The 13,345-nt window shown below is 36.8% G+C and overlaps 1 protein-coding gene across 2 annotated transcripts; it reads right to left on the bottom strand.

The window, feature by feature from the left end:
• Positions 1–170: 170 nt before the first annotated feature.
• On the bottom strand, positions 171–12,987 carry LOC116302449 (calcyphosin-2). 2 transcript variants are annotated; one of them, XM_089031294.1, is made up of 20 exons: positions 12,698–12,987; positions 12,061–12,391; positions 11,101–11,183; positions 10,563–10,608; positions 9,827–9,894; positions 9,258–9,330; positions 8,369–8,485; positions 8,111–8,151; positions 7,572–7,659; positions 7,250–7,317; positions 6,601–6,696; positions 5,689–5,856; positions 5,277–5,370; positions 4,648–4,766; positions 3,884–3,993; positions 3,428–3,582; positions 2,934–3,053; positions 2,221–2,317; positions 1,948–2,030; positions 171–1,472 (listed from the first exon to the last, which is right to left on the bottom strand). In XM_089031294.1, exons 2-20 carry the CDS (start codon positions 12,334–12,336, stop codon positions 1,383–1,385), a joined length of 1,992 nt encoding a protein of 663 aa, XP_088887420.1. In that variant the 5' UTR covers positions 12,337–12,391; positions 12,698–12,987; the 3' UTR covers positions 171–1,382. The 2 variants fall into 2 exon arrangements, with proteins under 2 accessions (XP_088887420.1, XP_088887419.1); XM_089031293.1 differs by having other exon boundaries at positions 12,061–12,987.
• Between the last annotated feature and the right edge of the window lie 358 nt (positions 12,988–13,345).

Genomic DNA, 13,345 nt, shown 5'->3' with positions numbered 1-13,345 from the left:
CAGGGTATAAAAGGGGGCAGCAAATAGTCCCCTTCACAGATCCCTACTCAGGATAACAAACCCTTGAGTATTATTTATTTTCCTCTTAAAAATAATGTTTTACCATATTGCTTTTTTTTTAAAAAAAATCAGGATCGATAGTGTTTTCCCAGTGACCACATACCATCCAATTCCTTGAGTATTATTTACTTCTTTACTGGTAACACTTTAGAAGTGAAATTGACATTGATGTGACAGTATAAGAAAAACTGCCAAGATAAATACTAGGAATATAATAATACAATGGAACATACAAATAAAAAACTAAGTACATTCAGATCCAAAACTCCTAGATCAATGGAAGACACAAAAAGCCTAGATTGGTAGTAAATTATTATCAAGATTCATTAATTTTAGTTACAGATATTTATTTGCATTCTGTTTTAAAACATAATAATGTTTTTGTCTATAATAATAAGAATTGATGAGTCTTGTCTTCATGTGGTCAAATGATATTAAAAAAATATCAATATTTTCTTTTACTCCGACGAAGGACTAGCGTCCGAAACGTCAGTAAGTTTTTTCATCTTTTCACGGTGTATAATTTACCTTTTCATCATTACTGTTTAAAAAAACATTGTTTAAAATTTTCATTTAGAGTAAAGGCATATAACCCGTGAAATAAAAAATAATAGTCAAATAAACACAAAGGAAGACAATGGAATTAAGGTCTACTAACGTGTATTAGGCCTAGGGCAAACATTGAACTTTCCATGCAACTTAATTACATCAAAGAATGCCGCCTCATCATCACCTGATATCCATTGTTTTTAATGAGTTCAGTGCATGGAAAGTTTGACGTTTGCCCTAGGCCTTTGTCTAATATCTATTTCACGGGTTTAATGACTTCACTCTACAAATTATTATTTTTTATTTTATTTTTTTGCAGTTTTGTTCCTCAGTCTCGTGAAAGATTGATTTTCATATCATGTCATAACCACTGTGAAATAGGACAACGATTGCAGCTGTTTCACTGAAGTGATAAAAGAATTTCTTAAAAGAGTTAACAGTATATGACTTTTCAAAGTTTGATAAACAGGATGCATTGTGGTCTAGATTGGGTACAAACAACACCATGGCATGATGAACAAAAGATGTTGGTACCGAAGCTAGACCGCAATGCACTATGTTGGGCATCCTAGAAAAGGTCTACGATGCCAATGCTTCAAACAGCTGCCAGCTGCTATTTAATGATAAATAATATATAGATTAATGATAATTTTTTCATATAACAGAAAAAGTAGCCCGTAGTTAAATTGGAAACAACCGTGGTGGGAGTTCCTGCAGAGAATTTCATATTTTAAAAGCCTCTCATTTTGAAATAAATTATGGATATTAAGTTTTCAACATCCCCAGCAGTTTTTCATCATGGCTATGAACTCCTTATCACTGTCCATCACTATGCTAACACCTTCATAATAGTCTTCAAACTCCTAGAAGTTGAATGAATGACGAAAATAATCTTAGTACAATGTGACTTTCTAATCTTCATGAGTTAGGGATAACACAAGATTCCCCAGGGAGGGGGGGGTACTCGGCCTGAATTTGGGTAGGGGTGTTCCGCTGGGATTCTGAAAGGGATACCCTGTTTATGACAAAAAAACCCAAATTCGTAGACCCTGTTTATGACAAAAGATATAACTAATTGCACTGAGTTCCCGTTTCAATGATCATGTCATCTCGCGTATTGTTTTTTTAGGACCATAACGACCAGTTTCGGTCAATACGAAAGTAGAATCCCTGAATATGACAGGAAACTCAGGAAGAACTTGGAACTTGAGTGAAATTGCATACCCTGTTTATGATAAGAAGCTCGAAAAACCATACCCTGTTCAGCAGATCATCCCTGTATAGTCCATATGTGGGAGTACCCCCCCCCCCCCCCCCGAACACTTCAAAGAAACTTACTGCATATGTTACTTCTCCCTTGTGTTCGCAGTTGGTGAAAGAATCAAGGAAAGCAGAAGCAACCTCGGTTTCTTTCAATTCACCTAAATATAAAAATAATTGGAAATGAACAAAAAGTAATCAGTATGTTATTGGTATTTTTAGGTGGGGGAAATTTTTTTTTTCTTTTTTGAGTGGGGGCAGCATTTAGACAACAGACTTCCTAGGAGATCGAAGGCACTTTCATGTATTACTTGGCAAATTAAAACTAAAAAGTTTAAATGTTTCATTTACCAGATACAACTCTGGGATGGTTCTTGGCAGTGAAAAATTTCTTGATGGTGTTCAATTCAACCACACCAGATTTGTTTGGATCCAGCCTGTGAAATACCTGCCAAACAAAGTACAAATAAATTATGATTATGTAATAGCTTGAAAAACATGTCACTTAGTGGTCTTGCTTAAAGACTGTAAAGAAGATGGAAGTGGTGTGTAAAGTGAATGAAAGTGGTGTGTAAAGTGGATGGCAGTGGTGTGTAAAGTGAATGAAAGTGGTGTGTAAAGTGGATGGAAGTGGAGTGTAAAGTGGACGGAAGTGGAGTGTAAAGTGGATGGAAGTGGTGTGTAAAGTGGATGGAAGTGGTGTGTAAGGTGGATGGAAGTGGTATGTAAAGTGGATGGAAGTGGTGTGTAAAGTGGATGGAAGTGGTGTGTAAAGTGGATGGAAGTGGTGTGTAAAGTGGATGGAAGTGGTGTGTAAAGTGGATGGAAGTGGTGTGTAAAGTGGATGGAAGTGGAGTGTAAAGTGGATGGAAGTGGAGTGTAAAGTGGATGGAAGTGGTGTGTAAAGTGGATGGCAGTGGTGTGTAAAGTGGATGGAAGTGGTGTGTATAGTGGATGGAAGTGGAATGTAAAGTGGATGGAAGTGGTGTGTAAAGTGGATGGAAGTGGAGTGTAAAGTGGATGGAATCAAAAACAGAAATTATTCTAGTATATAATCATCTCACCTTCCTGACAAAAGCCTTCCTAGATTCATTCATTTCACCAATAAAGCCTCTTACAAATTCACCATAATCTAGTGCCCCATCACCATTCACATCAAGTAAATGCCATAAATTCTCAAAAACCTAGAACAAAATATTTTAATATCTTACACTTGTTGGCTAGCCTGGCCTGTGGCAGATAATCTGAGTGGAGGTTATTATTCCCGATATTCAATGAGCCTGAGGTGAATAATTGTCTTTGTATAAATACAAAGGTGATTCTTTCAAAAAAAATAATAATAATAAATAAAAAATTAAAGACACATTTAAAATTAGGTGACAGCCACAAAGCGGCTGGCTGCCATTTTGGATTATCCCTGGAGGTGATTATCGTGTGATAATCTGAGTTTCTCGACCAATCAGCGCGTGAGATTTTCAATAATTACCTGTGTATTTATACTAAATAGTTATAGCTGCACAATATTAAGATGTACATATAGTCATGGTTACTTACTAACCTGTTGGGGTATCTGTATGCGGTAAGTTTTTAATGCCGCCAGCAATTCTTGTTTGTCCAGCATGCCATCTCCTGATTGGTCAAGTTGTCTAAAATGTTTTCCCAATCCCATCAAGGTCTTGACTGCTCTAGCTTTAAGCTGCTTCTTTACTTCTCCTGAAACACAAAGACATATTACAAATCATAAGATGAAATCTTTCAAAAAAATAATGTGGAGGGAGGGAGGGAGGGAGAGAGGGAAGGAGGGAGGGAGGGAGGGAAGAAGGGAGGGAGGGACGGATGGATGGATGGATGGATGGGTGGGTGGGTGGGTGGATGGATGGATGGATGGATGGATGGATGGATGGATGGATGGATGGATGGACGGACGGATGGATGGATACAAGATGTATTGATAAGATGAAAGAAATATTAAAGACTTTACATATTTTCAAGACTGGCAGTGAGTCATACCTACCTTGTACACTTTCTAACATTTGTCTCTCTCTTATCTCTTGCTTCGATGGAGGCTGATTAAGTTTATCACTAATTCTTCTTTGCTCATCTATAGATCGACAACCCTCATATCTGCAGAATAAATTAATAATTTGATATCATTAATCTATAAATTCATATTTTTATTTACATTTAGTCAACAAATATTTGTCTGGTTACTCTGTTTTATAAAAGCAATGTAGCAATTAGGCTCAGTCTCCATCCATCTGGGTTTTGTGCACCCGCGATACTTTCCCCGCGATATTCTCTCACGGGGGAGAGTTAATCGTGGGCACACGAAATCCAGACGGCTGAAGACTGAGCCTATGTAGCAATGATCTATTAGATGTGTTGATCTATGCATGATGTATATTCTAAAAAAACAAGGCCTGCAAGGTATTGTCAACCTCCATCCAATATGTCTCCCATTTCTACATGTGGGTAAAGAACATAATGAGGGAGTTGCTCAAACTGTGATGAATTGAGAAAACTTGTCAACTTGTCGTTTGCCATCACTCTTTATAGGATGAGATGCAGGAGCGGATCCAGGATTTTGTTTAGGGAGGAGTGCTGCGCACAAAGTTAATTCAGGGAGGGGTGCATCCCTCAGAATCAAAGGCAAAAAACAGTATTGATTATTTTCGTAGTATTCACAAAGTGGAACCAGGGAGGGGTGCGCACCCCCTGCACCCCTCCCCTGGATACATCCCTGAGATGCAATCCACAAAGAGAGAGAGAAATACTTACATCAAGCGTTTCTTGGATTCTTCATCCACTTCTGTGATCCTCAGTGACATGACTGGCTTCATATTAACACTTTGGGGCAAGGGATTCTGACTGGATGTGTGGAATGAGAGAGTACTACCCTAGAGTGGATAGAGAATTTGTCACTAACTGTCAGTCATACAGTATAGTCATCCAATGCAATGGTGGCTCTAGGAAATGTTAAAGGGAGTATGAAACAATCTTGGCATACATACATCTTAGACAAAATGACTTAGGGTAGCAAACTAATGCAATTTCCGTGAAATCGGTGTGAGAATTCTTCACAAAAGTCAGCCAGGGTTGATTCAAACCTCAGTCTAAAATCGGCCCCTGTATACTCTTTTATATCATAAAGTACATTACTCAGACAATGGGCCTTATTCTTACGACAGCCACATTAGCTGAAACAACAGATCATCTATTCCCCTGGTCACCATTCCCCTAAGCATAACCTTGCATTCAAGTGCTTGAAAATATATTTAATATGTACCTGCGTTAAACATGAGAATAAACATGGTTGCTGCATGTGGCCCATATAATTGTTTGTACACGGTGGTACATGCTCCCCTACAAAATGATCAGCCTAATTGGTTCACTATTTGCTTGCTTACCACAGCAATATCTCGTAGGTTATAAGGCTGTCCTTTTTTCTGTCCATAAATGTGTGCATATGTTCCCCTCTGGATAAAAGGTAGAGCTGATGACCTATTCAAAAACACAAGTTTTTTTATTATAAAGTAATATTAACTTAATCAACTCCAGACCTAATACTTAGTCATTTCCTGGAAAATATTGACAGCATATAGAACACTGTACTTCCAAAGGAAGAAATTCGCATTTCAAAGCAGGGAGGGCTGGGGGTGTTCATGCAGACATCTTTAGGAACCCAGGGGTAAAATTCAAACAGAGAGAGGGGACAGTACTTAATTAATACAACTTCTTTAGTAGGGGGAGATTTTAACACCATATTTGTAGAGGGAGGGAAGGCGTGGATCAGTATGGACATATACAAACACAACAAACCTGGTTCCAAACTGTCTGAATTCATACACAGTCAAAGTGTTATCAGCCAGGAAATAAAAGCCGTTCAACTCTCTATGAATGTCATGGCCATTCTTGGTCAAAAGCCTTGCACCAAAGCGTACTCTTTTAGCAAGAAGATTCTCTGACTTCCCTGGTGATTGGATGGCCCTAGTAAAAAATAAATAACTAACATATTAATAATTATTAGAGGATATTACACTTTCAGTTAAAATTTAATTTTGACTTTCATGAGAGCAGCCATATTTTTTTCCAGCCTGTAGGGGCGAGATAAAATAAAGCTTAAGGAGTAAAATTATCCAGCTATAATTCACAACTAGAAGTGTAATAAATAGCTCATAATTGTACATCAATTTTGTCTCCCTGACATCACCAAAAAAATTAACTTCAAAACCTGTAATTGCACTTGAAAAATGGTGGTAATACTCGCGAAATTAGGGGTGTCGTATAGTAAACTGAATTAAGAAAAGGTGCCTAATGCTACAATTACCACATTTATTTCAAAAATTGTTGTGGGAGAGACAGCTGGAATGGGCAATCTCCGACTGACATCGTTTTTTGAATTGAGTGTTATACATTAATTAGCATACAATTTATATAACTACCATGCATTTGAATGTTTGTATGAAAATCTATCTTTTAGTCTGATCAAGAAGTTGTTACCTAGTAAGAGAGTAACAATAAACAATATGTCGGGTTGCCTGTGTAATATTTTCCAATGGAGTTAGTCATAGTTATAAAGTTAGTCGTGAACATTGGACCTACTGTAGCTTACTGAAAAGTAGGCAATGTTAAAGTCTCTCTACTTCATTGTTTCTAGTATATCCTAGTATATGTTATATCCCTTTTATCACTGACAAGGCACATAATATTAGGATATCAGTAACTGCCAACCTTGTGTTGTAAAACTCCTTCTTTTTCCGTTCTTTAGGTCCAAGGTTAATAGCATATTGTTCAGGACCAACAGCCTCTGGGTCTGAGATAGCAGCTCTGAAACAATAACCAAATATTGGATTATCCTGTTGACTGATATCTTAGAAAATCACCTCTCACCTACAAACCTGATATGCTATAACATGACTGCTAAGGTGCAGGTAGTGTGTGTCAACTAGAGCATTTTATGCGAGACGTGCTGTGATTGGTTCAAAGGATGTTGGCAAATTCTTTATATAATCATGGTAAATGATTTAGCTTCAACACAAATAATGTACATCATCCTTCTGATGGCATCTGTTCTTCAAGTAATGGAAGTCCCATAAATTATCCATGCCCCTGCCACCCCCCACCCCCACAGGGGAATTTTTTTAAAGCTCCCTTCCCCCCCCCAGGCACCCCATGAAATTTCAATTTTCTTTCATACTAATTATGTCAGTGTACTTTTGTTCTTTCTCTGAGTCGGTCCTCCCACCCCTCAGAAATTCCAAATTCCCCTGTGGAGAAGGGCAGGTATGGATAATTTTTGGAACTACGCAATGCCAATTTATTAAGAGACTCTTTGAAATGTACATGAAACAATTATGTCTGCCTGTTTGTTCAATCTTACCTAGATAGCTGATCCACCAGAACTGTCTCCACAACATAATCCTTTTTCTTATTAGAGTAGAGTTTTTCCTGTAGGTAAAGAATACTTTTGATTATTACTTCAATTTTTCGAATGAATTTATCATTATTTCCATTCTTTCACTATTTTTCTCATTATTCAGGCTTTTCATTATTTTATTCTCCTCTTTCTTTATTTTTGCCCAAGCCTGTATTTGATGTTGGTTCTTTCTTTATCCCATACACTCCCATTTTGTGACATTTCATTGCATTTTTCCTTCCATCTATATTTCCCAAACCATTTGTATTTACAATCTCTTCAATACCTGTTCATCTCTAGCTCTTTGTTTCATGTATTGATGTTCATTTTTAGGTTCTGTGTTCCATGGTTTCTGAGTCCCACTAAATGGATCGCTGATAACAGGAAAACAACTTTCAATTTATGAGTAAATTATTTATTATTATAATAATAATACAATGTGTAGTTCCAAAAATTATCCATACCCCCCTCACAGAGGAATTTTTTTAAGACACCCCCCCCCCCCCCCATCCCCGGAAGTCCCAATTTTCTTCCATACAAACTCTGTAATTTTTGTTCTTTCTCTGACCCTCCCTACTCTTTGGAAATTCCAAATTCCTCTGTGGGGTGGGTATGGATGATTTCTGGAACTACACATTCAATATAATAACAACAACAAAGACAATGGCAACGACAACTAAATAATGGCGACAACAACAAGGCAACGGCAACAACAACAAAAATAAGTTCTGTCTATCTTAATTTCTCTGTAATTTTAATTCTAAAATTTAATTAGACTTATTAAAAGTAAATTAAAGTAACACTCATTCATTAATAGAACTTTACCTTGCTTGCTGCCCAACAACGTTATAGCCATCCCTGGCAGCCTTATCATTAAAAATCAAAAAATTAGTCAAGAACTACGAAAAATATTTACTTTATTAAATGCATGGCTTCCATGAATCATTTTGTCTTAAAAATAAGGAAGTAGTGATTCATGTTTGTCAATACATTTCTCTTTCAAGGGTCAAGAGACTAATGTTCCAAGTATTATAATAGAGAGAAGTTAGAAGAACAAATTGTGAACAAGGTTTCATTACTAACCCTGAAGGCATGTTCATCATCTTGTGAACCCTGCAGATCAAGGGCTGGCATCCCTGCAGGTCTCTTAGATACTGGTGCTTGGGACATTTTCTCAGGAACATTCCTTTGTCTCTCCTCCTTCAAGAAATAAAAGGAACAGTTACAAGGCTAAGTTGTTATAAAAAAGAAAATTGAAATATTAAATCACAATTTATTAATTAATTGAATAATGTATTAAGCTGAATGACACTTGATGATGGTGGTGAGTTGTCTTTAAAATATCAAATAATCGCTTTTTAATATTAAATGATAATTATGATTTATCAATTGTCAATGAATAATATACTAAGCTGAATGACCCTGGATCTGGTGCTGTTAGTGATAATGGTGGTGATGATGATATTGAATGATGATAAAGATTTAGTAAAGAAATTTTTGGTGACAAAATATGATGGTAAAGACTATTACAGTATGTTTATCATAGCAATGCACAAATTTCTACACTCTGGAATGGTAATAATAATGTTAATATGATGCTGATAAATGATAATTACAGTGAGTCATGAATGATGATGGAAGCTTGGTGATATACCAGTGATAATGTCATCATGATGATGATGATAATCATGATGTCATGGTGGTGGTGGTGGTGGTGGAAATGATGACAATTATTGACAGTGACTACGAATGATAAAATTATGAAGATGATGACAATGATGAATGATACAATAATTATGTAGTTATTTTATTGATGAAAAGGTCAATTATACACCGTGAAAAGTGTATAATTTACCTTTTCATCATTACTGTTTCATTAGAAACACCGACGCAGCTCACACTAGTTTTTAGCTGGTTATATCTAGTTATTTTATTATTAAATTCAATTGTTTATTTAGCCCATGTACTGTACCGGAAACCTTGGCTCTCTTGGTTTTGAGTTTCCTCCAACTCCAAAAGGCTTTGTATGCACTGGTGTTCCCCAACTACATCATAACAAAAATGATTGTTATATTATTATGTCAAAGTCCGTTTTTTTTGTACTCTGATTGGGCAAAAGGATATCCCGTGAACGTGAACAAGTTTCGATGTTTCCCTGGAAACGGATCTCAGCGGGCAACAATGTGTAGTTGACCGGTAATAACTGTACCGGAAGTGATTTAAACGTAAGTTTTTCGAAGTTTTACAAAATCAAATAATCAAATAATTGAATAATTTTTTGTTTTCTTTGACATTTGGTATACAAAATTTACAAAACACTTATTGACAGGAACATCGGGAAAGCAGTGTTTGGCTTTGCATTATGAAACATCACCATCTTGGGACCACAAAACACACAGCAAGAATGCAAGTTTAGATTTAAGGTTGTTACTGTTTCTCTCGGTCCCAGTCAATAAGTGTTAAATATTATATTTATATTTATTTATGATATTTCTGAGTATTTACAAAATATATGAATATAAAGTCTGAACACTTTATTACCTGACATTGCTGTTGGCTGTATCAGGTGTGTGGTAATGAGGTGGCTCAGGACTCAAGGGCTGCGCAACCTGGTATAAAGTCAGAGAAAAAAAAAATTTAATGTGTAGTTCCAGAAATTATGCATACTGGTCAACCCCACAGGGGAGAGAAAGAACAAAAATTACAGAGTTCGTATGAAGAAAAATTTTATTTCTGGGGGGAAGGGAAGGGAGATCTTAAAAACATTCTCTGTGGGGGGGGGGGGGGGGAATGCATTGTACAGCATGACAGTGCAGTATACAAGTATATTGATTGGCTGATTGAGCTATGCTCTTGCACAATGTGATTGATTTAAACTATGTTGTCCACACAATGCAAGATAGTGCTAATTGTGGTGCCAGGTCACATGAAGTCATACTCTATGCTATATTCAAGAAATGTAAAATGCATGCATGTCTCTGTACTGTCAGTAATATAAGCATGTTGAGAGCTTTAAAGCACAACCAAAGCAAGCTTAGGAACACGAGGCAAAACCAATTGTTTCTCTAAAGTGCTCTACAGCTCCCAGAGTGGTTATAACACAGTACAGAGACATAAGCAGACATTTTATATTCCTTTAAAAAAATACCTAGTTTCTCTTGTGCTCTAAAGCAGTACATAGACATGTGCGCACATTTTATATTCCTTAAATATATATCATAGTTAACTACATGATACTTATATCATATGATTGTTAAGAAGCACAAGCTTACTGTACCTTGTTGTTGTCATCTGCAAGGTTTCCGAGAGAAAGCTGTGGGACCCTGTAAGAGTAATATCCTTTAACATACACAAATTAATGTACATAAAAAGATGTGACTGCGATTTTTCCAAAAAAATAAAATAATAAGGGGAAAGTGGAGGGAGGCAATGGGGAGAGGGGTCAAACTTTTTATTTTCAGCAAAGCTGTTTCCTTGTTAACTTGATAGAAGGGACATGAAAGGGGAACAGGCTTCAGCAATTTTTTTAAAAATTTACTGCAAATCCCCCAGCTCCCCCCCCCCCCCCCCCCTCCACTCCACCCCCCAATATAAGAATGTACCTTGCTCAAGATATAATATACTGTATGTGTAATGGAATATGCACTTTATGCAAAATGGTGCATCATTGGTAATCAGGGCATTAAATCGTGACAGTAAGTTGATGTCAAGGTGAAAATCTTGATTACCCATTATGCACTGTTTTGACGAAAGCACGTATAGGTATCAATATTAATCAGGTCAACATCAAACATATGAGTATTGTATAGTCTTACCCAACTGGTGCGGATCTTCTTCCCTTTCCTTTAGGACTGGGATAGACAGGGACATCAAGGGGCTGGTTCCAATCCTCTTGGTTCTGCAAAATACATCAAAAGTTACAATATTATGCATTATATATAATAGTGATAGCACACAAAGTCATGCACACACTGTTAATTCTAAAACTCTAATATATCTTAGATGTAATATCTCCCTTATGCAAATGATGTCAGGAATGTCAACGCCCCCACTCCTGATACCAGTACAGATTTGCCAAAGAACACAAGACTTTGAGAAAGTGGTCCAAAATACATCAAAATACATCAAAAGTTACAATATTATGCATTATATATAATAGTGATAGCACATAAAGTCATGCACACACTGTTAATTCTAAAACTAATATATCTTAGATGTAATATCTCCCTTATGCAAATGATGTCAGGAATGTCAACGCCCCCACTCCTGATACCAGTACAGATTTGCCAAAGAACACAAGACTTTGAGAAAGGGGTGGAGGCATTTTCTTTCCTGGTGTAATATGTCATTGATCGTGGTGTTCTCACCATGATTTAAACAAGCTATTATGGATGTCAAGCTTGAAACTAACTGTAAGGGAGGAGGTGGAGGGGTGGGGGAGGTGTTAAGTAAAGTGTATATCAGGATGCTTTCTGTTCTTATCTAAAATAAGCAAAAGAAGTTACCTTCATGATATTGTACACCTTCTCATACAAATATTGACTTCACTGATTATGCAGCTGTGCATGTGTTCTGCCTATTCTTACAGTATATATGTGGTTGCACATTAGAGTGCACGCACTAAAACCGTTAACATTAAATAGTACTAATTAGTACTATTTCATACAGAATCCTTTGTTTTCTATTGTTTAATTATCACTATTTAGTGCTAAAAATTAGTATTTGTTTCACGGATTTAGTATGAGCACTCTAAATAGAAATTTACTATTTATTACCTTTGAAATCTTGTGTATCTGAGCTTGCTGTTCATAATCCCTTGGGGCCTCAGGAGTACTGTAATAGGATGAACCATTAGATACAGTGGGACTCTTTCCTGGAGCCACATATGGACTGTCCTGCCTGGGTGTCTCAGACACCCCAAATATATGGGACTTAGTGCTTCCTGCCTTCTCGGCCCCTAAATGTCTGCGCTGGAACCCACTAGGTGGGCGCTCATGTCTTGAGCTAGCATTTCCAGTAACTGATAGGTCTGGTTGTAGTACACTTCTCATCGTTGATCTTGGAGATGATTTCTTGAGTTATATTTAAGCGTCCATCGTTTTTGCCCTACAAATTATAATGAATTACTACTCTTGGTGAAGGAGAATTAAAATGTTTCTAGCAGATATGTATTGAAAATCGAGTGCTTTGGTGGATCTGTCGGTGATTGAAGCTATCAGTCAGTAAGATATCGGTTCTGTTGGTTCGCTCTGTTAATATTTCTTCCTTGCTTCATAGAAACAATGTAGTTTGTCATCCACAAACTACTATTGAGTTTTTCCTGAGAAGGTACAGTCAAATTCACGAGCAATTATCTAATATCATTTGAGCTGTTATAAATGAAATAAGGACCTAGATCTGTTGAAGCTTTACCAGTAAAACTTCCAAGCAAAAGTAAAAGGTTTCGTTGAATTTACCAAACGATTGAACCAAATTTACCGCCAACGCGAATACACTTCGTCTACTTAGCAACCAGAAGCATACGAGTTAAACCAGGTATTCTTGTGTTTGTCGCTCCTTGTTATCTTCTAGACGTATTTTACAGTGTGTAATCCCATGGTCGTTTATTTGGGTGTCTTTTAGAGTGTATTTTGGGAGTCTTTTTCCAACAAATCTGTTAAATTCTTGTCCTCTTTTCTCATCAAAACAAAAAAGATGCTGGTCTAGTCTATTGTTACCCAAGCCCTTTGCAGCTGTGAAGACCACAGAAGGCCCAAGATTGAGTCGGGTACGTCACGATGTCGGCATGTACCTGCGTGATATATAGCGTGATATAGTCTGGAAGGGGGGAGGGAGGAGACAAAAAAGAAGAATCTCGAGCTCCAGCGAAATTTTATATGGTTTCGCTTTCAGCCCAATTTACCATCGTTTAACTTTCGTTTTGTTTGGATTCATTTTGTTTGTTTGTTTGTTTTTTAAGCAACTGACCCTCAAACATAATTATGCCTAATCAGTAAAAGCATTTCTTTCAATTTCAGTAAATGAATAATGTTGCGAAACAGCCACATATGTTCAGACTAT

The sequence above is a fragment of the Actinia tenebrosa genome, unplaced genomic scaffold (genome assembly GCF_029948245.1).
Source record: "Actinia tenebrosa isolate PJP-AT-01 unplaced genomic scaffold, QUT_ActTen_1.0 PGA_scaffold16__25_contigs__length_10494907, whole genome shotgun sequence".
In the NCBI taxonomy this organism is placed as follows: Eukaryota; Metazoa; Cnidaria; class Anthozoa; order Actiniaria; family Actiniidae; genus Actinia; species Actinia tenebrosa.
Note: the sequence above shows the minus strand (reverse complement) of the source record. Positions and strands in the feature narration are given on the sequence as shown.